This window comes from Humulus lupulus, chromosome 2, assembly GCF_963169125.1.
Source record: "Humulus lupulus chromosome 2, drHumLupu1.1, whole genome shotgun sequence".
Lineage (NCBI taxonomy): Eukaryota > Viridiplantae > Streptophyta > Magnoliopsida > Rosales > Cannabaceae > Humulus > Humulus lupulus.
Genome location: NC_084794.1, coordinates 101,348,421 through 101,372,775, shown reverse-complemented (window position 1 = coordinate 101,372,775; position 24,355 = coordinate 101,348,421). Strand labels below are relative to the sequence as shown.

At 37.1% G+C, this 24,355-nt stretch overlaps 1 protein-coding gene across 1 annotated transcript; it reads right to left on the bottom strand.

Annotated features, from left to right (window-relative positions):
* Positions 1–8,761: 8,761 nt before the first annotated feature.
* Positions 8,762–14,021, bottom strand: LOC133818297 (uncharacterized). The gene is made up of 12 exons (XM_062251076.1): positions 13,819–14,021; positions 13,530–13,624; positions 13,001–13,083; positions 12,757–12,832; positions 12,567–12,634; positions 11,771–11,852; positions 11,254–11,363; positions 11,081–11,164; positions 10,832–10,978; positions 9,869–9,977; positions 9,670–9,789; positions 8,762–9,243 (listed from the first exon to the last, which is right to left on the bottom strand). The coding sequence occupies exons 2-12, from the start codon at positions 13,615–13,617 to the stop codon at positions 9,167–9,169; spliced, it is 1,044 nt and encodes a 347-aa protein (XP_062107060.1). The 5' UTR covers positions 13,618–13,624; positions 13,819–14,021; the 3' UTR covers positions 8,762–9,166.
* Between the last annotated feature and the right edge of the window lie 10,334 nt (positions 14,022–24,355).

Here is a 24,355-nt window from a genome sequence, read left to right as displayed (position 1 = left end):
GTACTTGAGCGAGGCCTGCGAGGCGTGGCCTTGCGAGATGGGATGGTGCGCGATGCCCTCATTTGGAGCACACGGATGGTGGCACGAGGTCCTCGTGTGAAGCAGGCGGCTGGTGGCGCAAGGCCCTCATTTGGACCACGCGGCTGGTGGCGCAAGGCCCTCATTTGGACCACGCGGCTGGTGGCGCAAGGCCCTCATTTGGAGCACGCAACTGGTGGCGCAAGGCCCTCATGTGGAGCACGCGGCTGGTGGCGCGAGGCCCTCATTTGGAGCACGCGTCTGGTGGCGCGAGGCCCTCATTTGGAGCACGCGGCTGGTGGCGCGAGGCCCTCATTTGGAGCACGCGGCTGGTAGCGCGAGGCCCTCATTTGGAGCACGCGGCTGGTAGCGTGAGGTCCTCATTTGGAGCACACAACTGGTGGCACGATGCCCTCATTTGGAGCACGCGGCTGGTGGCGTGAGGCCCTCATTTGGAGCACGCGGCTGGTGGCGCGAGGCCCTCATTTGGAGCACGCGTCTGGTGGCGCGAGGCCCTCATTTGGAGCACGCGGCTGGTAGCGTGAGGTCCTCATTTGGAGCACACAACTGGTGGCGTGAGGCCCTCATTTGGAGCACGCAGCTGGTGGCGTGAGGCCCTCATTTGGAGCACGCGGCTGGTGGCGCGAGGCCCTCATTTGGAGCACGCGGCTAGTTGCATGAGGTCCTCATTTGGAGCACGCGGCTTGTGGCGTGAGGCCCTCATTTGGAGCACGCGGCTAGTTGCATGAGGTCCTCATTTGGAGCACGCGGCTTATGGCGTGAGGCCCTCATTTGGAGCACGAGGCTGGTGGCGTGAGGCCCTCATGTGGAGTGCGCTGCTGGTGGTGCGAGGCCCTCATTTGGAGCATGCAGCTGGTGGTGTGAGGCCCTCATTTAGAACACGTGGCTAGTGGCAGTGGAGCGCATGCTGAAGGAACAAGAAGTTTCCATAAATGACACTACAAAGGACTGCAGGGAGGCAGTTGGCGTGCTCAAAGAAAAAATGGCTGAGCTAACTGCCAAGGTAAACCTAACCATGCGAGCGATTGGGAATGCCCCTGCAACAGGGCCGATAGGTATGGAATATGGCCGAGTTAAAGTACCCGAGCCGAGGCCCTATAACGGGGCCAGAGATGCAAAGACTTGGAGAATTTCCTCTTCGACATGGAACACTATTTTAGAGTTGTGCAGGTCGATTCGGAAGAAGGAAAGGTCGCCATGGCTACCATGTCCTTGTCTGGGGATGCCAAGGTTTGGTGGAGGACCAAGTATGATGACATAGAGAATGGTAGGTGCACCATCACATCTTGGGTAGACCTGAAGAGAGAACTAAAGACGCAATTTCTGCCAGAAAGTGTCGCCTACATGGCTCGACGCCAATTGAGAGAGCTTAAACAAGTCGGGACAGTCCGAGAATATGTGAAGAAGTTTTCAGGACTAATGCTCGATATAAAGGACATGTCCGAAGTAGACAGGCTCTTCTGCTTCCTCGAGGGATTGAAACTGTGGGCCAAGAAAGAACTTCAAAGACAGCGTGTGTCTGACCTAGCCACCGCTCAAGCTGCTGCTGAACGCTTAACAGACTATAGTCTAGAGAGCAGCCTACCAAGAAGGGCTACCCCTCCAACCAGCTCAAGTAGCGCTGGGAGTAAGAAGTTTGGGAAGTCATGGCAAGGCAAGAGTGGGGGAGAGAAGAGGACAGCTGAGTCCAATTCTTCCAATGGTATAGATGCTGCTGCAAGGAGGAAGTCGCTAGCTTGTTGGTTCTGCAAAGGCCCACATAATTCGGCAGTTTGCCCTTACAGAGGCAAGTTGAATGCCCTCATTGGCCAAGAACAACAAGGCGAAGGAGAAGAGGAAGACGAAGAGTACGCGCACATGGGCATTGTCCACCTATTGAATGCTCTCAAGAAACACGGCGAAAAAGGGAAGAATACCTTGGGAAAGGGGCTAATGTTTGTGGATGCCACCATCAATGGCAAGCCCGCCAAAAGCGTGATGATCGATACGGGCGCCACCCACAACTTCATCTCTGAACTCGATGTCGGCCGCATGAAAGTGGTCAACTCCAAGGCCTTGGCCACAACTGGCGTGGCTAAAGGGGTAAAATTTAGAATCGACACGTGGGAGGGGCAGACTGACTTAGTGGTGGTCCATATGGACGACTTCAATGTAGTCTTGGGAATGGACTTTCTAACCGAGAAAGGTGCCATTCCAATTCCTGCCACTGGGAGCTTGCTCATAATGGGAGAGACTCCTTCAATGGTTCCTGCAAAGGTGAAACCACCCCCTGGTGTGAAGCTTCTATCAGCTTTACAGTTCAAGAAGGGTGTGAAGAAGCAGGAGCCCACTTATGTAGCGGTACCCACCATGTTCGAAGAAGCAGTGGAAGAGATTGTTCCGCTAGAAATTACGAGGGTCTTAAAGATGTATGGGGACGTGATGCCAGATAAACTCCCCAAAGCCTTGCCACCAAAGAGGGGGATTGATCACCAGATAGAGCTGGTGCCGGGAGCAAAACCTCCAACAAAAGCGCCTTACCGAATGTCACCCCCTGAACTAGAAGAGTTGAGGAGACAACTAAAAGAGTTATTGAAGGCAGGCTTCATCAGACCATCGAAGGCACCATTTGGCGCACCTGTGCTATTCCAGAAGAAGCACGATGGGAGCTTGAGACTGTGCATTGACTATTGTTGAGTCTAGTTTTTGTCATGTTTAGGTGATGTTTTAAGTAGTCTTTTATTTCGTTTTCTTTCATTTAGTGTGGGTTTATGCTTTGTTTGTTTGTCTTTATGAATATCAGGAAGAATTAAGTACTTGGAGGAAAATGTCAAAGAAAGGGAACAAATAACCAAGTTTTTCAACATATTTTGAGAAAGGATGGATCTCAACATGATTTGGAAGTGTTGGTGAATTTTTTGGATGAAAACTTGAAAATTTGAGAAATCCCTTAAGAGCCACGGCATGAGCAAAGTAGAGTCGCGGCTAGGTGGTGAAACAGAACCACTGTTTTGAAGGAGAACCATGGGCCGCGGCATGGCTAAAGAGGGCCGCGGCATAGATGGGCATCAACCCAGAAATCGTCGACACGGGCTGCGGCATGGAGGGAACAATTCGCCCAGGAATTTAGACACGGGCCGCGGCATGGTGCATGTAGAGCCGCGGCCCACCTCTTTTAAAAAATTGAATCCTAGGTTTTATAAGGCGAAAAAGAGAGAAGAAAAAGGGGGACGTATGGATTTGGGAGTGGTTTTTGCTTGAAGGCTGAAGGCTTGGAGATTTCAATCTACATGTTTTTCTTCTACTTTCTGATGTTATCTTTAATTTTCGTTGTGATTAGTATTATAATTATGAACTAATTTTCTATTTAGGATTTTTAATTGAATCACTTGAATCCCTATTATGAACTAATGCAATTTCAATTTTCTTCTTCTTCAATCTTCTTCAACTCCATATAACCTGTCCTTATAGATTGATTATTGATTAGCCATCTATAGTCATATATATATGTTTTTAAATCAAAATCTGAGAAGTGAGATTTGAATTTGCTGTGGTTATATTGGACATAATTCTAATTTGGAACGAAAGTATCCATTTTAATTGTGTAACTGTTTATTAAGTTGTCAAGATTAATGCTACCTTTGTGGTTCAATTTACCATAGAAATATAGGAAATTTTCACCTAGGTTGAGTTTATAATTCATAGTATGATTATAGGCTGATGTATCAACTTGTTAATTGAATTAGGCAAAAAGAAGAAGAACTCAGTACTTTGCATTAGGGAATGATAGGGAGGATAGTTGATGAGATTAAACATCCTAATTATTTCTTCAGTGGCTAAATCAAAGGTTTTACTATTAGTTGTTATTCCATTTAATTTTCAATTATTGTTTCTGAACTTTATAGTTTCTTTTGCTGTGTCTACAAAAATCGAGAATTTTAATTTATCAAATAGAAAGAGAAATTAATTGACTAGTAATTGATAATTCAGTCCTTGAGGACGATACTTGGTTTCTTTACCATATTATTACAAATTGCGACTGTGTGCACTTGCATAGCTTATAAATTTCGCAACAACTATAGGGCTCTCAACAAGGTGACAGTTCACAACACCTACCCCATCCCTCTGATCGCTGATTTGTTCGACCAGCTAAGTGGAGCTAAATATTTCACAAAGTTGGACTTGAGATCGAGCTATTATCAGGTGAGGATCTCAGATGGGGATGAACCAAAGACTACGTGCGTTACTCGATATGGAGCATTTGAGTTTCGAGTAATGCCATTTGGGTTGACAAATGCACCTGCCACTTTCTGCACACTGATGAACCAAGTATTCCACGAGTATCTAGATAAGTTCGTGGTGGTGTACTTGGATGATATCGTGGTTTATAGCGCCACGATTGAAGAGCATCAAGAGCACTTGGCTCAAGTGTTTCAGAAGTTGAGAGAAAACCAACTATATGTGAAGTGCGAAAAATGCTCATTTGCACAGGAGAGCATCAAGTTCCAAGGCCACGTTGTGGAACGTGGCCGAATTCGTATGGATCTGGAGAAGATGAGGGCAATCCAAGAATGGAAAGCCCCCACAAGTGTGAAGGAACTCCACTCCTTCTTGGGCCTAGCCAACTACTATAGAAGATTTGTGGACAGCTACTCAAGAAGGGCGACACCCTTGACTGAGCTGCTGAAAAAGGGTGTGACTTGGGCGTGGACTGACAAGTGTGCCAAAGCATTTAGGAGTTTGAAGGAAGTCGTGATGAAGGATCCTGTTCTTGCCTTGTCAGATGTTAGCAAGCCCTTCGAAGTACAGACAGATGCCTCAGAGTATGCTCTAGGAGGGGTACTAGTACAAGAAGACCACCCGGTAGCATATGAGAGTCGCAAGCTGTCTGAAGCTGAGAGGCGGTATACTACCTAGGAGAAGGAACTCCTCACAGTTATCCATTGCTTGCGAGTGTGGAGACATTACTTGCTGGGGTCAAAGTTCGTGGTGAAGACGGATAATGTAGCGGCTAGTCATTTCCTTACTCAGCCGAAGCTGACCCCTAAGCAGGCTCGATGGCAGGAGTTCGTGGCGGAATTCGACTTCCGTTTTGAGCACAGGGTAGGACGCTTGAACCAAGCAGCTGACGCCTTGAGTCGCAAAGCAGAATTGGTGACTCTAAAGATCTTGGCTAGTTTGCCAGCTAGTGTGGTGAACACTCCACTTAAGGAGTGCATCAAAGAAAACCTAGAGAAAGACCCGGTTGTCAGGACCATCCTGAAGCTCATAAAAGAAGGCAAGACTCGCTAGTTCTGGGTGGAGGATGATCTTCTGTGGGCTAAAGGGGGTCTCTTGTATGTTTCGAAAGCTGGAGATTTGCAGAGGACATTACTAAGTGAGTGTCATGACACCTTGTGGGCAGGTCATCCAGGGTGGCAGAGAACCCATGCCCTCTTGAAGCAGGGATACTACTGGCCACAACTGTGAGATGATGTAGTGGAGTACACCAAGACCTGTCTTGTCTGCCAGCAAGACAAGGTCAATATGAACAAGACACCTGGGTTTTTGGAGCCCTTACGAGTCCCAAGCCAACCATGGGAGAGTGTGTCGCTTGCTTTATCACCAGTCTACCGAAGACAGGGGATTTAAGTGCGATCTTGGTGGTCGTGGACAGATTCTCGAAGTACGCAACATTCATCTCGATGTCGAAGTACTGTTCGGCAGAAGAGACAACCCGACAATTTTTCAAGCATATTGTCAAATATTGGGGAGTGCCCCAGAACATTGTTAGTGACCGAGATGGAAGATTCACTAGGACCTTTTGGTCCGAACTACTCAGTCTCTTGGGGTCACAACTGAATGTATCCTCAAGCTACAATCCACAGACAGATGGGCAGACAGAAAGATTCAACGGGATGTTGGAGGAGTACTTGCGCCACTTTGTCAATGCCAATCAGAAGAATTGGCCGCAACTACTCGATGTAGCTCAATTTTTCTTCAACTCTCAAAAGAGTTCTTCATCGAATAAGAGCCATTTTGAAGTTGTTAATGGACAGCAGCCATTGTTGCCCCACACAGTGGACGAATATCACGGTCGGAACCCGCGAGCCTTTCACTTCACAAAAGATTGGAAGAAAACAACAGAGATTGCCCGAGCTTATTTAGAAAAAGCATCAAGAAGAATGAAGAAGTGGGCAGATCGAAAGCGCAGACCAGTGGAGTTCAAAGCAGGTGACTTAGTGCTAATCAAGCTGAGGCCCAAACAGTTGAGATTCCAAGGAGACAAAGACATCAGACTCGTTCGCAAGTACGAGGGTCCGGTCTCAATCATCTCAAAAGTTGGCCTAACTTCCTACAAAGTCGACCTACCAGCATGGATGAAGATACACCCGGTCCTTCACGTCAGCAACTTGAAGCCGTATCATGAAGATCCAGCAAATCCAGAGCGCAACCAGTCAACCAGAGGAGGAGTCATCATTCAGCCAAGGAGCAAGCATCAACCTGAAGAAATCCTAGCGAAAAGGACGGTCACCACTGACCGTAAAAAGCATGAGTATCTGGTAAAATGGAAGGGGCTCGCAGATGACGAGATCAGCTGGGAGAGGGCTGAAGACTTGAAGAAGCTCACGCAGAAGATTGAAGATCTACAAGCTACTTCGTCGAGGACGCCGAAGAATTAAGTGGGGGAGAGTGTGGCGTGCTGCCCCTTTGGCACACCCACATGGGGCCATTTTGTAAGTGAGCATGCCTTGGTGCTTGATCATTAGTCAAGTCTTGCACCAAGCAACCTCATGGGATAGGGTAGTGGTAGTTTTGTAATTATGCATATGTCTCCCAGACAAAAATCATATATGTTACTAGGAAGACCTTATTTCCCTAGAAGGCTCCTTAGGGGGAGGTGACCTGGTGACTTAGGGAAGCACCATGGCCATCAGCAGATAGGGGCCAAAGTTGTGTACTCCCTTGCCCTATCAAGGCTATATATTGATAAAATGATATTTATCCATACTTGCCCCTGTGGGCTTGCTTGTTGCATATGTGTTACTTGTTTGTTATCTTCGTTGGGCCATTGCGTGCCACTTGCCTTGTTGTGTGCTTTGTGTTGTGTGGACGTTCCTAGGAATGACTTGCTCTGTGCTTGCTCACACTTCGTTATTGCCCATTGCATGTCCGAGATGTGTATGTGGCTAACCACTGAGTTTGTTTGCCTGCAGGTGTGTGTTGTAGGCTGACTTGCTAGCTTGAAGAGTCTGCAAGTGCCGCACGTTCTGTCTACTTGGAGTACCCAAATAGTCGGCCCGTGACACTAGGCCTGTTGATCTCAATTTGAACGAGAGTAATTACTTCTCAGTGAAGTGTACTTGGGGGTTTAGGCCGACCACCCTATGGAGGATAGGGTCAGGCCGACCACCCCTAAGGTCCTTGGGCATATTGGGTCGACCACTCCGGGGTAGGGTCAGGCCGACCACTCCTAGGGGTACTGGCTTGGTCGATTTTCCTATAGGTCCTGGACCTATCCATTTTGCCCGTCGGTCTTTTCTCAATACTTTGTCGTTTTTCTCTGATTTGTGATGTCACACGTCACATTCTCATTTGCCACGTCATCCTTGTATTTTTTAGGGATAACACACTCGTATAAAAAAATCAAGTACGTGTGCAACTGACTGTTTGAACTCTGATTTCAACACCAAAAATTATTCAGAATTTTCCAAAAATTGGCAGGATGCCTGTTATGACTATAACATACACCATCATGCAAAAAAAAAGTTACAATTTCTCCAAGTGTCGAAAATAAAAAATGATCCTACATAGGGGCAAAAGTGATGCCCCTACCTAAAAAAATTCCTAAAGATATATTAGTTAATTTGTTGTTTAAAAGTTAAATGAATGCCACACCATCAATTTTTAAAATTTCAATAACTGAAAAAAAAAAATTAAAGGCGTGATTGGTAGTTAATCCAAATTCAATTTTATGATTTCTAAAACTAAAAAATTGTAGGGCCTACATGAATATTTGATTGGTTATTTATTTTCAAATTCTCAATCTAAATATTGATTCTAACTTTAAGCTACAAAATAGAAAACATTATTTTCACGTTTTCTCCCAATCCAAATTATTATATCCTAAAATACTACAAATCTATCATTTTTTTTTTTATATTTTCAAATTCTCTACCAATCACATATTCAGCTTTTTAAAATTCACAAACAGTTTGTGAATTCTGAACTAATCACATTTTCAAAACACATGTTTTAAAACTAAATCTAAATTTTCATTTTAAAAACACTTTTTGAAAATGCAATTTTCACGAACCCTAGTCATTTTGCAAATTTCAATTTCTGACATTACCATTTCAGCAAATAACACAAATTACCCTCAAAATATATTACATTTGTACATGGATGAAAATGAGGACAATTTCTTGTCGAAAAGAAATAGGACAATTTCGGGTATTTCTTTATAAAAATGGATACTGATGAAACATGTGATATTGGTTAAACAAAAAGTTCAATGAGTGTTTCTCAACTATTCCCACTAAAAAAAATTCATTCCAACGTTGACAACTAAAACAGTGGCACTGTTCTTAAAAAAGTGGGGTTAATGGGTATAATCAAATCGATAAAGGAAAGATTAGTTTCAATCTTGAATCGTGTTAACAATACATACCGATATTAAACATATTAAGAATGAAGCAATCCCTTGTTGCCCCATCAATAATAATCAAGGAAAATAATAAGAGTAATAAACATATTAAACGCATGTTCGAAAATGGATCGTGGCTTCTTTCTTTCCATAACTCAAATCAAAAGTACATCTTCATTCCTGCATATTCTAAATCAATCAAAATTTAGGGGTCCTAAAAGAATACCACCTGTAAAATATCACTAAGCTACAACAATCAATCTTGTACTTTAACCAACCCTGAGCTCCAAGCCTATTGAAAACCAAAAAACAAAATAGATGGCAGGCAGGCAACATGACACTATAAAGAACAGTCGCCCAGTAGAGGGGGAGAAACACGAAACGAAGTTACATAAGCAGTTTTGTGTTTTAACTCTGGTCTCCAGACTCCACGTTCTACATCCAACTTCACTTGCTAACTTGGTTTTCAATGGTTCGTCGAAAGACGCCAATGAGTCAACGGGGTAATTAGCAAAGTCAAGTCTATCGCAGTACACTTCTTCTAGTATTTGGTTTAGTCACTGCCTCAATAAACCTAAACATCCAACGATCTAGCAATCCTGCAATATAAGAGTTTAAGATATACACACAAATAAAATAGAATGAACGATAAAAAAAAAAAAGCCTTCCTGCCATCATTTAGAGCGTGCTGCACCAGGACTCTCTGCTATGACTCTATTTAACTGACCAGAATTTTAGAACTTTGCAATAATAATAAAAAGTATGGAGATCTACCCTATAAGACCAATTTATAGCCTATCTTTCAAAAGCATTCCTCAACCTCCCATATGTTTTTAATGACAATAACTAATTCTACAAAAATCTAAATAGTCAGAATTTTGATAAATAAATTCAGAAACTTAAAACTTCACAAAAAATTGAAGACACCCCATTTTCAATCCGAAAGTCATCAACAGCAAGGAAATGCTTGTGTCTAAATTGTACTGATTATGCAAAAGGGTGCAGAGTTAGTGTAGCAGACAGACCTGTCAAAGCAAAAGTTCCACCTAGAACTGCACAAAGACGAGTCATAAAATGGAGAAAACTACGCCGTTCTTCTTTAATGGTGACAGTAATAGGTGACAGATCATACAAGAAGTAGACAGCTGCAAATAAAACAAACAGAGGTGATGTTAGTGCCAAGCAACCAATGGACAAAGTCGACAAAGTCTCAAATATACCAACCTGGCCATGACCTATCGAAGTCTTTCAATGGTGAAAAATACTCCGTAACAGAGAATTGATTTGTTGGTAACACTTCTTTCCAGATATACCGATATTCAGTCGGAACAATCTGCAAATTGTAAAATATGTACATATCCTTTGAGCATATTACTATTTATTCATGGTTATCAAGAAATATATTTATATATATAGAAAAGTCTAGAAAAAAGAAAAAAGAGAAAAAAAAAAATTCGCATCAGACAATCCGAAACAATCCCACGAGTTTATTTCCTTTTAAGGGGATCTAGGTTGAAACGAAAAATGAAATTTCAATGAAACACCCACTTCCTTCAAAACACAAAGAGATTATATTTTAGTACTACGAAAAAGTACATACAAAAGTATATTAAAGGTAAATAAAAACATGAAGAGAAAAGAAGACAAACAAGTTACACATAGTATTGCAAACTCAGGAAAAAATAATATTGAACCAAAAGTTGGCAAGCAGTGTAAAGTATTAAGCAAGTGAATTGCATGTATCAACTTTGTGATTAAAAGCATAAACACCTTGATTGTACAATATATACATACAAATTATAAAGTCAGCAAGAAATAAATTATCATGGGAAAGAACAGAAGAGCAAGACAAGTTCCACAGAATTTTCAACTCAGTGAAGCAAGCAGAATAAAGAGTATAGCAAGTATGCAATTAAGTTACCTATGCAATTTTCTAAAGTGAACAGTTAATTTTCAGAATCACAAACACCGTTTTATACGAAGAGATGTAGAGAAAAGAGAGAAAACAAGTTCCGCATAGAATTTCAACCTCCGCAAAAAAAAAAAGTTGGGAATTGGAAGTTTGAAGCAAGCAATTTCCATGCCTCAAATTTATGATTAAAATTACACGTTCAAAATAATTTAAATCCTCTAAAGAAATTAAATTATATCTTCAGAGATTCAAAAAAAAAACTAGTGAATTTAAACCTTTATATAATATTTGAAAACTCCGCTTGTTTCACGTAGAATCCGTGATGTCTCATCAAGTGGGTTGTGAATCCCTGGATATTTTGGCCCAAAAGACAAATCGTGAATTATGTGACTCACATTCACATTCTTAGATCCTCCAAAAATCTGTAAAGGAGGAAAACACAACAGAAGATGGTCTTATTTAAATTAGCCTGGAAACTTAAGTTACTCCAAAAGATGAAAGCGAAATATTCAAGCTGAGCTAACCATATTAGCAACAAAAATGTTTAGTCCATGAACTGAAATATGAAAGTTTCCAGCAACCCGTTGGACATCTAAAACCCCGTAAACCTGCAAGTTAACCAAAATGATATGCATTGAAAAAAAAAAAACAAAGCCACAAAGAAATCTCTCAAAAGCAGAGTGTCATGATGTAATACCCGGCATCCTTCTTCATTTGCCAATGCTTGCTTCACCTTTTTTATCATATCCTCAGAAGTTTGATCAAAGGCTCTGTCCGTATGATTTCCGTGGTCAGAGTGCTCATGATCTTATTACCATCACCCAAGGTTATCTATAAGATATTTGACACTCTAATAGAACAGACTAAAGAATAAGGAGTTTTAAACCAAGAATTTAATACACTTCAGTTGCTGGTCTTCAAGCAGCTAGCCTTCATTAGTTTATAAGACAAAATATGAAATGAGAACTAACGATGTGATTATCATTTCAACAGGTGTAAACAATGAGCATCTATATTAGTTTCTCTAGAAATGTGATGAAATGATCTGAAAAGATGGTCAAGGTGTCAAGTATCCTTAACAAGAAAACCAGCAACTGAAGTGTATCTGGCTTGACCAAGCAATTAATAAAGACTCCAATCAAAGGCAAGAAACCAAGATTCATTTATGAAAAACATGAAAGATTGTTTATTATTTATTTTGGGAGGATGCTTACCATGTTTTTGTTCATGTTCCTTTTCCACAAGGTCAGATAAATATTCAGTGCCAACAATGTGGCCATGACTGTTCAGGCGCAACTGCAGTTGTACTTTAGATGTCAGCATAACAAAAGAGGTGTTTGGGGAGAGCGAAGGGGGCAGAGAGCCCAAGATGCTACTTGTGAAAGTTTAAAACTCATTTAAAATACTCTGCAAACTTTCCATTTCTACAGTCACAAACTAGACAATAGGTTTTTCTTTCCTTTTACCTAATCATAAAAATGATCAATTGCAATTACTAAGGGCGCAAATCACTAGTCACAAACTGCTGACACAGACTATAAGAAACATTTCAATGATGCATTCCCCAATGATTCAGTAATCTAGCAACGAACTAGTCATTGATCAGCTTATCCAACAAGCACACAAGATAAAAGTCATCAAAGTATACCATAGTTCACAAATATATTGGATACATACAAGAGAACAGCCACCAATGCACAAAGAAAAAATGTCCAAGAACACTGACAATAAGATAATTTTCAAACTAAATATTAAAGTAAAGAAAAAATTACATTATTGAAGAAAATCTAAACCATAATAACCAACTTGTCCCTATACAGAGCAACCTTAAAAAGTTAAAAGTAAAACTAACACCCTTCACTGAAGGTGTTTGTAAAAAGTAATTGCCACAACTCTTTTGCACCTATAAAATGCTGCTTACAAAGCATGCACAACTATTTCACCTGAAATGTATATACTAACTTGAATCAAAACAACGTTAGATTGTTTATAACCAAGAAATTATATTACCTTCCAAATGTTTGTATCAAGATCCACTTCATGCTTCCCAGACATATCGATGGCATCAACACTTAGGACTGCGAACAAGATAACAAAAAACCACCACTGAGAATTTCTTATTACAAAAGTGCTGCAGAGTACAAAGAGTATTGCAAAGACATTAGATTCGCTAAGAAACAAGCAAAAGGAATGTGCTAACCATCACATGGTAAGGCAGGGAATGTCATATTTATATGAATTGGAAGAGTTTCTCCACGTTTCAAGTCCACAGACATCTGTCAAATTCATAAAGCTCATTGGCACTACTCTAATTCACACAGACAATGAAAAAGGGAATTTATATATATGTGTGTGTGTGTGTGTGCAGATTTAAAAAGGAAAGCTTCATAAATTAACCAGTTCTGATTTAGCTATGGGTCCTTGAAAGCATATAAAATACTAACCTCATGGACGGTGTAAGTTGTAAGATAGTATCTCAGCTCATGCAAGAACAATGTAGCCATTATAACTAGACCAACAATAGAAACTACAAAAGAAAAGAAAAATATTAAACGCAATCCAAATATTCATTTTCCATAAGAACATATTATTTCTTCCAATCGATTGAGCATTTGCATAACTTGGCACTCAGTTGAACATGCATCACAGCAAACCGAAAAAAGAAGAAACAACGCTTCAACCTCAATGAGAAGGAAAAATGTATATCATTTATGATTATTTATCCCTTTTTAACATTGAAATCTCACATTAATTAAAATTGGGTCACGCAAGTACATTTTGCACACCAAAAATTCACAAACAAACACAGTTCATGAAATTCATACTTAACAAAAGAATTATCCAAAAAGAAAGTTAACAGAGTGCTCCACCCTGTCACGGTCAGCCATCCGCCAATATATTCAACTACACAATGCAAAACATATGAATTTAAGACGAAATGAGAAGTTGGTACGTGAAAAATAGCATAATTACCAAGTGCCCCAGATTGTGTCTTCTGCAACAAATGCTCTTCGGCACGAGGAAACGCATCAAGGCTCTTTATAGCTTGTTTGAGACCCATTTTTTCCCTTCAAAAATACATATATAAAAAAAAGAACTAATTGTAACTTGGAATATGATACCAAGACAAACCCCAATTAAGGCTTTTAAGATATCCCAAAAACGAAAATCGAAATGAAAAACTATAAATTTTCACAACCAGCAATCTAAAAGGACTCGTATTCTGATACAATTCAACATATTTAGAGAATTTCGATCAAACCTTAAAGAGAAAGATCACGTTTTGCAGGAAAATTGTAAGAATAAGCAGCAGTCCTACCCGAAATCTCGTCCACCAAAATCAAATTTCCAGAAATTTCAGCTCGAAGTGTTGAGAAAAAATTTAATTGAAAAACGAAAGATTAAAGAAAAATAAGAATATGATAAATTATTAATATTATTATTTGAAAAAAATAATAAAATAAAATATTGAGAAACAGGAGGAAAAAGAGGTACCAAAAGAGAAGGAGAATCTGAATGAATCGGCTCTGAAGATTTGATTGAGAAATGGAAGACCCAAGTCGGATGCAGAAGAAGAAAGAAAGAAAAAGAAGTGCAATTGCTTCGGGGTGTTGGGGTTCACCTGTGGCCGTTTTACGCTAATGTTCTTGTGCACGCTCTTTCTTCAATTCCTGTCTTCACACGTGTACCACCATCTGTATTCCACCACTCGTGAAAAAAACGAGTTTTGTAATTACAAAAATAACCCGGGTCTTATGTAATAGAAATTTAACTTTTTTTAGGCTTCGGATCTTGAATTTGAGGGTGGGGAAATTTTATAACATACAGGGAAATTTGCGTCATTAATATTTATATAGTTTGTTTTGTTGTATTTAAATAATTTTGCGGCAAAAATACCTATCGTTACACTTTTGGTGCAGACTTTGATCTCTGGCCGTTAAATCTGATCAAGCACCTACATGACAGTCACGTGTCAGTATTTGATTGATCCAATTATTTATTATTTTTTAATATTATAAAAATCTATATTTAAAATTTGAATATTTTAAAATTAATTATAAAAATCTAAATTTTAATTTTGAAAAGATCTAACTTTTAATTTAATTAAAACAAAATCTAAACATTAAATTTAAAACTTATTAAAACTCTAATCTAATTTGCATTTAAAACTAACATTTTAAAAATAAAATATAAACGGTGTTCATCTCTGAGAACATGATGAACACTAACAAAACCAGACAAATAACAAAAGACCCATTGTTAGCTTCAACACTCAAAACCCATATTTTATATAGTGTTCAATTTCAAATCTATGATCCAAGACATAAACACAAAAACAAAAATACAATTACAGCCTTTCATCAAACTCAATCCAAATGAAAAATAATCAAAATAAAATTATAAATCAAACCCAAAAATTCAATTCTAAAATACTTATATGCTCTTGGCTAAGACCCATTGCTCAGATGGTATGGAGATTCCCCTCCAGTCCTCCAAGCCCAAAAAACTTCATCCTTTTTAGACTTCATACCCACAAAACATCATCCCATTGGAACCTAAATCCAAAATACCTCGTCCGTTGAAGCCCAAATCCAAAAAACTCCATCGTGTCTTTGCCCACATCTTTGTCACCATCGCCATCTCCACTGGAAACCCAGAAAACCCATCAAGTCATTTATCCCTTCACCACATCTCATCGCTCCCATGAATGCATAGCCTATGGCTTTCTCGGAGTTGAGTTTCTGCCCATGGCTGTCGCATTGTTGAGTTCCTGCCAACCCTTAGAAGAAGAAGAAGAAGAATGAGAAGAAAATATGGAGGTGATAGGAAGAAGGCAAAGACGTTTTTAGGGTATACTAATTTTTTTTTTAATTTTAGGTTTAAAATTTGTGTTAAAATTTTAAAGAAAAACAAAATAGGTTAGGAAAGATTAGCTTTTAAAATTGAAGATTAAATTATTAATTAATTGTAAAAAAATTATTATTAAAAATGTTTTAAAAAAATAAAAAATAATTGGGTCAATTAAATACCGACACGTGACTGCCATGAAGGTGTTTGACCAATGTCCGCACCAAAAAGGTAACGGTAGGTATTTTTGCCGCCAAAAATTTTACTTAAGCATTTAAGTGCAACAAAACAAACTACATAGGTATTAATGCCGCAAATTTCCCTAAGATAAAATAGAAGGAAAAAATATAGAAAAAAAATTTCCACAAATTTGATAAGAGACTAATTTTTAAAAAAAAAATTGTAGATATTTATAATCATTGTAAATTTTAAAAAATTGTACTACATTTAAGTTTTAATTTTTCTAGAAAAAAAATTATTAATTATTGATTCAATCCAAGAAAATAAAATCTTTGAATTTCTTTTTTTTCTCTATAAAAATTCAAAGTCCAAACAAAGTAACAGTACCATATTACTTGTTGTGTTTTAATGTTGCACTTTTTATTATTCTTATTTAAAAATAATAATAAATAAAATATTTTTATTTATTATTTTACGTATAAGTATTATTAATTTAATTGATTTATTACCATAATAATAATAAATTTATAAAAAGTGGCGTATGAAGAAATTAATTTTTTTTCATGAGAAGTTATCTTAAGACACCTAATAAATATAAAGATATTTAGGGTCTGATTAGTTCGACATTAAAAAATATATTTTTGAAAAAAGTGATTCTGAATAAAATTTTAAATTTTCTTAATGCTTGGTTTACATGAATGGGCATATGAATGGAATTGTTATTCCTAAAGATAACTCATTCAAGTGTTTGGTTTTGCATTTTATGATTGGAATGACTTTTCCAATAGGAATTTTAATTCTATTAAACTAGGCATTTGGGTTTACTAATTAAATGACTTGAAAAGTCATTCCATTCTATCACTATTTTTGTTGTACCATATATGTCACTCTCCAAAACTACGGTAATATATATGGAAGATTTATCAATGTTTACTACTCATAGATGGGCACTAACAATTATGATGATGTGACAACATAGTGACTTGGTATAGCAAGTCACCAATATGTAAATATTTTTTTCTACATTAATTTCAAATTTAGTTACTTTTTTTTGTCATAATTAATGTTGTTTCCAACCAATGAGAGACACTATTTATATTTAGAAATTGACATGCATTTGAAAAATAAAAAAGTTTACAATATTATATTTTCATAATAAATACATTTTTTTCATCAGGTAACTCTTCCAAAAATTTGAAAAAATCAAAATTTATTTTTAGAAATATCAATTAACAACTATAAATATGGATCATTGATCTTAATCCAATGGTTAATATTAAAGTAACCATCCATAGGTAGTAACCATTAAAAGTGCACCCATATATATATATATATATGGAAGACTTCTCAATAGTTACTACCCATAGATGGGTACTAACAATTATGATGATGTAGTAACATAGTAACTTGGTATAGCAAGTCACCAACAGGTAAATATTTTTATACTACATTAATTTCGAATTTAGGTTTTTTTTTTTTTGCCATAATTAATGTTGTTTCCAACTAATGAGAGACTAGTTATATTTAGAAATTGACATGTATGTGAAAAATGAAAAGTTTACAATATTATATTTTCATAATAAATAAACGTTTTTCATCAGGTAACTCTTCCAAAAATTTGAAAAAATCAAAATTTATTTTTAGAAATATTAATTAACAACTATAAATATGAATCATTGATCTTAATCCAATGATTAATATTAAGGTAAGGGAAATTTGATAAATCATGCTTACATTAGCTTAATAATTAAAATTTGAAACAAAGTTAACCACCATATGATACAAATGCTCATCTTTCATTTAATACCAAAAATACCCATCTCATAACACCTTTCCTCTCTATTCTCCCTCTTCCTCTCTACCTCTCTTCACCATACATTCTCTCTCACTCTCTCTTCACCATACGTATTACACAAGATTTTCATACTAAAATCTTGCAAGAAAGATACACATTTGGACATTGTGGATTTTGGAGGAGAAACACCAAGCTTTATGTTATTTTTTCTCATAGTGAAGAGATTAAATGGGTAAGTGATTTTCTTTGATTCTTGTTGTTGTTGGTTGTTTTTATGATTTAGAATGTTGTTCAGATGTTGGATCTGTAGTTTGTTGGTAATTTTTGCTGTTTTTTGGGTGAAAATCGTGTTCTGTGAAAATCTACATTTTTTTTTGGGTTCCTTGAGTTTTTTTCTAAATGCCCGATAGTATCCGATAAAGGCCCGATTCAGGCACGATAGTTGTTGAGTTTCAAGGTTAGGGATGAAGGTCCAATGGCAACCCGATGGTTGCCAGATAGTTTTGGTTACCCGATGGTCATAAAGGTCCGATGGCTACCCGATGGTTGCCCGATTATTATTTTGAATCTATACGCCCTTTAAGTACGATAATGGATCGATAATAGTCCGATATATGCCCGATTTTTGTTTTTAAGCTACTGCGGACCTAATAGTACGATGGTACACGATGGTACCCGATACTTGCCCGATATTAGTTGTTTTAAGTGATCAAAAACATAATAAAACTTTGCCCGATACCGCCCGATATGGTCCGATACTGGTACGATGCTAAAAAATGTCGAACTAAATTTCGACATTTTGTTGCCATTTACTGATTTTTTTTTCTTTGTACATGATAGGGTCAACTTTGTTCGCATACTTGATGTATAATGGTGTTTGGGAGCGTGAAGGTAGAGATTGGGTTTTTAATGGAGCCGAAAATTTAACGTTCGAGTTGGAGAAGGACATAACTTACTCACAACTTGTTGAACTTTTGTACTCAGAGCTGGAGGTTGACAAAGTGCAGTATGACCTGAAATTAGAAGTGAATTATAAGTACATGAAAGGGTTAATGTATCGGCCTGAACTTATAAGGAATGACAAGGGTGTAAGCTTATATTTGTCAATGTTTTTGAAGAAGCCAGATGAATTTGTTCCCCTTTTTGTGACTTTGGTGGAGAAGAATATCATTGTTGATCGTAATCCTCCACCAAGTACTGTTAAGGATACTCGTAGTGAGGTTGGGACTTATGTTCCAGAAACAAATCCGGAGGTGCTGGTAGCCACTGCTGTACTTGAATTAAACCCTTTCATACCGACAGTTGATCATGTAGCACAGATGCCATTTCATGATGATTTTCCTAATTGTCCTGACCCTGAAGATGATTTTGAGGGCAATGACGATTTTCCTGATTATCCTGAACCTGATGCTGATTTTGATTGCAATGATGATGTAAGAGACAACCAAGAAACAGAGGTCCATTCTCAAGCTTTGAACCTGAGTCCACTGTCGTACCAAATACCGAGGCAAACAACATGTAGAAGTGGACCCCGTAGAGAAGATCGCCAAACACCTGGTACTAGTAGTAGTCGTCCAGACGGAACAAATGATGCTAGAGAATTTAGTGATCCACTCTCTTCTTCAACATATTATAGTAAATTCAAAGCTCAGATGTTTACAAGAGAAGACATTGAGGATAATAGTCACTATATATCTATGGGTGGCACATCGGGTGGGGAGATTCATTTAGGAAAGTTTTTCAGAGACAAGGAACATTTAAAGAAGGTTGCTGGCTTGTTTGCAATGAAGAAGGGATTCGAATTTATAGTTAAGAAGTCTGGTACTGATGTTTGGTACATTACATGCAAGGATCCTGATTGTGGGTGGAGGTTAAGAGGGAAGAAGAAGCAACTTTCTAACATGTTCGAGGTGACAGCATTTGAAAATGTACACACATGTTCCCTCGATGTTCGAAAAAAAGATAACCGTCAAGCATCACCTTTGGTAGTTGCCGAACTGATCAAGGATAAATTCTCAGTTAACGGTTCAGATTATTTAGCCTCCAAAATAAGAGAAGATATGAAGAATTCTTACGTGATCGAAATGAGTTATGAGAAGGCTTGGAGATGCAGAGAGAAGGCACTCCACATAGTTAGGGGTACGCCTGAAGCTTCATATTCGAAGTTACCTGGGTACTTGCACATGCTGCAGTTGAACAATCCCGATTCCATTACTGATTTCAAGGTATACGAGGGTCGCTTCAAGTATTGCTTTTTTTCTCTGGGTGCTTGTAGGCGGGGATTCAAGTTTTGTCGACCTGTTATATGTATTGATGGGTCATTCTTGAAAACTAGGTATGGTGGCCAAATGTTGTGTGCCGTGGCATTGGATTCAGACAGCCACATATTTCCGATTGCTTTCGCAATAGTTGACAGCGAGAACCACGACTCTTGGACCTATTTCATGAGGAAGTTGAAACAAGCGATTAGTGATGTTGAGAACTTAGCATTCGTATCGGATAGGCATCAAAACATTGTTCATGCTTTGGAACTTGTATTCCCTGATGCACCCCACGGTGCATGCTACCACCACATTATTATGAACGTGGCTAGCAAGTTCAAGACTGATTGTTTCACGGATCATATTTACAGTTGTGCATACTCGTATAAGAAGACAGATTTTGAAAGAGAATTTGAGAAGATAAAAGCAATGGATGTTGCTGTTGCACTATATCTTGAGGGCATTGGATTTGAAAGATGGGTTCGTGCGTACTTTCCAGGGGAGCGTTACAATGTAATGACAAGTAATTGGGCTGAAAGTTTCAACAGCAAAACTAAGGACGCAAGAGCCTTCCCGATCACTGCTTTTGTTGAATTCATCAGGTTTACTATTCAAACATGGTTTGCTACTTGAAAGGAAAATGCTGAAAAGTGTAGCACGACTCTATCACCAGTTATGGAGGGGGACTTGTCATGTCAATTTGAGAAATCTCGGTTCTTAAGCGTCGACAGAGCTGGACCTTATACATTTAATGTCCACCCCGGAGGAACAGTTCAGAGCGGTGGTATAGTTGATTTGGAGGCACGAACATGCAGTTGCGACCTATTCCAAATCATGAAGATTCCTTGTCCACATGCATGTGCTGCTGCTCAAGAACGAAATATTAGCATGTACGCATTGTGCTCTCAATATTACACAAGAGAGTGTTGGAAGAGCATATATGAGGGGACAATTATGCCAGTTGGTGATGAGGATGATTGGGAATTGCCTGAAGACATTAAGAATGCACCCATATATATATAAATATATATATCTTCTATATAATAAGTGTGTAGATAACGAAAATTCTTGGTTTTAACGGTTTTTTATATTTTTAATGTTAACTTTAACAGAATATTCTTATATCTAACATAATATTCTTATATATAACGGTAGTTTGTAAATACTTAAACTTAAATAAAATAAATAATTAAAAAAATTAAAATAGGATATTTTTTAGATATTTTACAATGATAATTATTTTAAAATAATAAATAATTAAACAAATTAAAATATGATATTTTCATATATTTTACAATGATAATTATTTTAAAATAATAAATAATTAAACAAATTAAAATATGATATTTTTTAGATATTTTACAATGATAATTATTTAAAAATAATAAAATCATATGTTTTATAACTTAAATAAAATTTAATTAAACTTAAACTCACATATGAAAATAATATCACATTAAACATATAATATAATATACTGTGAATTAGCAACAAGTAAGTATGTATGTTATGATACGACTGAGTAAGTAAGTATGTATGTTACTAGTTAAGACTATATGTATGCTCTGGGATTTTCTGCGTGTAGGTGTACTTTCAGGATATAAATTTGGTTATGAGGCATGACCATAAGTTTGTCAGGATGTTCGCACGTTCTTAAATTGTATGTTAGGGTTCAGTTTCATCAGAATCCTATTCTTGGTTAATTATCTGCCTAGTTACAGTTGGTTAAGTTCTTGCTCTATTTATGTGGTTATGTTTGTTAAGTTGCTCTTACTAAGCGTTTCACTTACCTAGTTGTTTCGTGGTGTAGGTAAGCTCAAAGGCAAAGTGAATCAGTGAGCGCTGAAGTTTATCTACGAGGATGTACATATGGACCGACCTTTTGGGGAGTTTATATTTTGGAAACTAGAACCCATCTGATAACTAAGAAATTATTTTGGGCTCGTTGAATGTTTTAAAATTATGACATTGTAATTCACTTTTAAGTATGCGCATACTTTCGAACTATTGCATGTTTTGAAAAGTTTTTTTTATATGGATTTTTGGTTCCTTAGTTTTAGAAAACAGTTATGTTTTTTTGCAAATTATGTTAAGAGATTTTACGGGACATTACAGGTAATTAGAAGGGTAAAACAATAATTTTGACTAGCTCTAATTAACAAACCAATAATTGAGGACAAAACTACATATATTGATTATATCAAGAGACTACAAGAGAAAACTCTATAAATATAACTCTCTAAACACTTAGAGTGCAATTCCATATTTATAGTGGAGTAATCATGGAATTAATAAATAAAATTATTAGATTAAAGAGTTTGATTAATAATCTGGTTTATTGGAGCTTCCTATTATAGGTCCATGATCCCCAGATCACCGCTGTCCTACACTGTCAAGGGTAAGGATGTCAAAATAAATATTTGTAAAGAGAATGACTAAATTGCAAATGAATCAATTTTTTAGGGCAAGAAAATAATTATGTGATAATTATGGGTAATTGATTAATTGTGAATTAATTAATTATTTAACTATATAATTTTTATTATGAAAAACTATAGGTTAAAATTAATATTAATCTTGTTTTGATAATATAAAGAGAGAGAATAACTAATATCGTATTTAGAATATGATATTTATTTATTTAATTTAAAACTGATATTTTAAGATAAAGTTGATTTTGAATTAACTGATATTTATGTTGAGATAAACATATTGTCTTAAAAGTTTATTAAATAAACAAATGAGAAAATTAAGGAAACCCTAATAGGGTTGGGCGACACACACTGTACAACACAATGTGTAGCGCCTAACTCAGGGATTTTTATCCTTATGATTTGAATTTTGAATTTCAAATAAATTTGTTTAATCAGTTATTTAATTATTATGTTTAAATATGATTTAAATAAATAATTAAATATAATATCAGATCAGTTTTAATTTGAATTTTATTTTTAATAAATTAAATATTATTTAGTTAGATTAAATATTTTTATACAAGTTTGATAGTATGTGACTTTCAGAAGAAGCTTTTATTTTTTATGAGATTAAAAATATAGACTCTCTCTCAAAAGCGGTAGTTTTCTCTAAACCTGAAAACTATTATAAATCTCTTCTCTTAGTCAAATCTTTCTTGATCTCATGCGTTGAGTACATCTAGAGAGTCGCATAAATCAACCTTTTGAATTCTACGTGCCCACACACGTCCTTGTGTGTTTGAGGATTGGTCTGGAAGATCAAGATGCGAGCTTTCAGATTACTGGATAGGAAGATCGTTGATTTTATACAAAAATATTCAAGGACACTTGATTGGCTACAAGAGATAATCCCTGATTTGTTTTGTATGTGATTTAATGTTTAGATATGTATATGATCCTGGCTGATATTAATATTTATTAAAATGGGTCCATATATTCCGTTGCGCACCTTTGATTTGATCATTTAATACAAATAATGTCAAGTTCCCACACAACAATCCCCTGGTCATCAAAGCTCAGATTGCCAACATGATAGTCACATGAACAATGGTTGATAACGACTCCTCTGTAAATATATTGTTCAAGTCAACCCTTAAAAGAATGAAACTCTTAGTTCGAGACCTCGAACCATGCACTCAAACTCTTAACGATTTTATAAGAGAAGGAATGTCCCTGATAGGAGTAATTAAGCTTGCAATCAGTGTCGAAAGTGCATGAATGAATAACACGGTTATGCCTACATTTGTAGTGGTGAACATTTTGTTGGTAACTATAGAATGAATGGTTTTGAGAAACATGTCCCATTTGTTTTAAAATGGTAAGTAGGAGTTTGTTGGGTTTTATGCTCTTATAAAACTATGTCGGACATGTAACACGATTTTATATTGTCTATAAAAGTAGTAGAAATCATTTAGTTTGACAACCGTGTTGCTTGCTTGTTTTATTACATGATTATTGGAGTAATACAAACATTTATAAAATCCCAAACATATGGATAATTACAATTATAGTGACTAGGTCACAATGGATTATAGTTGTAATTATATGTTCAAAAGAACGAGTCCTAAGATTTATTCAGTGCATTAGATTTTCACTTATTTGACAAACTACGATATGATCTACTTACACATTCGAGGTGTGATGTCTTGTCCAAGGCATTGACGAAGTAGATAAGATCGGATGTATTTGGTTACATCGGACTGGACCGATATTTATTAGATTCGATAACAATGATACTTATTTGATAACAAAAGCTTACTTCCCTAGTGTTTAGAAAAGCTTTAGATTTGAAAGCTTTAACCCCAAAACCCTAGTCTTTCTCTCTAGAACAAAAATAGCAGCTTGAAGGCTCTGAAAAGTGTTTGAAAGATGATAAAAATGGCTGAGTGAAGAAACCTATTTATAAATTTCAAGGAGTAAAACTAACTCCCATTTCAATGAATAAATAAATAATTAAAAATAACATTTTTCGCTCAACAGATGCCCAGAACTCGGTCAAAAACGTTCAAGAACAAGTCCAGGTTGTTAAGGGCTGTTTCTAGCTTTGGATTCCATGAAATTTAAAAAATGGCCACTGGAGCCGATATATCGCCTGCACCATAATCTCGAGGGTCCGTGGTTTCATTCATGCAAAGTCATGTTTTTTCATAAAAGCATAGGTGATATATCGGCCCCCATAGTTGCGATATATCGGCTTACGCTGATATACTAAACCACATTTTTGCACATTTTAAGCACACT

What these genes read in the sequence shown, in the direction of transcription:
- LOC133818297 (XM_062251076.1), bottom strand. Translation starts at nt 13,617, where the DNA reads ATGGGTCTCAAACAAGCTATAAAGAGCCTTGATGCGTTTCCTCGTGCC. An exon ending in TTTTCAAATATTATATAAAG is followed by an intron (nt 9,978 to 10,831) that starts GTTTAAATTCAC and finishes TACAATTTGCAG; the next exon opens with ATTGTTCCGACTGAATATCG. An exon ending in TGGAACTTTTGCTTTGACAG is followed by an intron (nt 9,244 to 9,669) that starts GTCTGTCTGCTA and finishes CTTATATTGCAG; the next exon opens with GATTGCTAGATCGTTGGATG.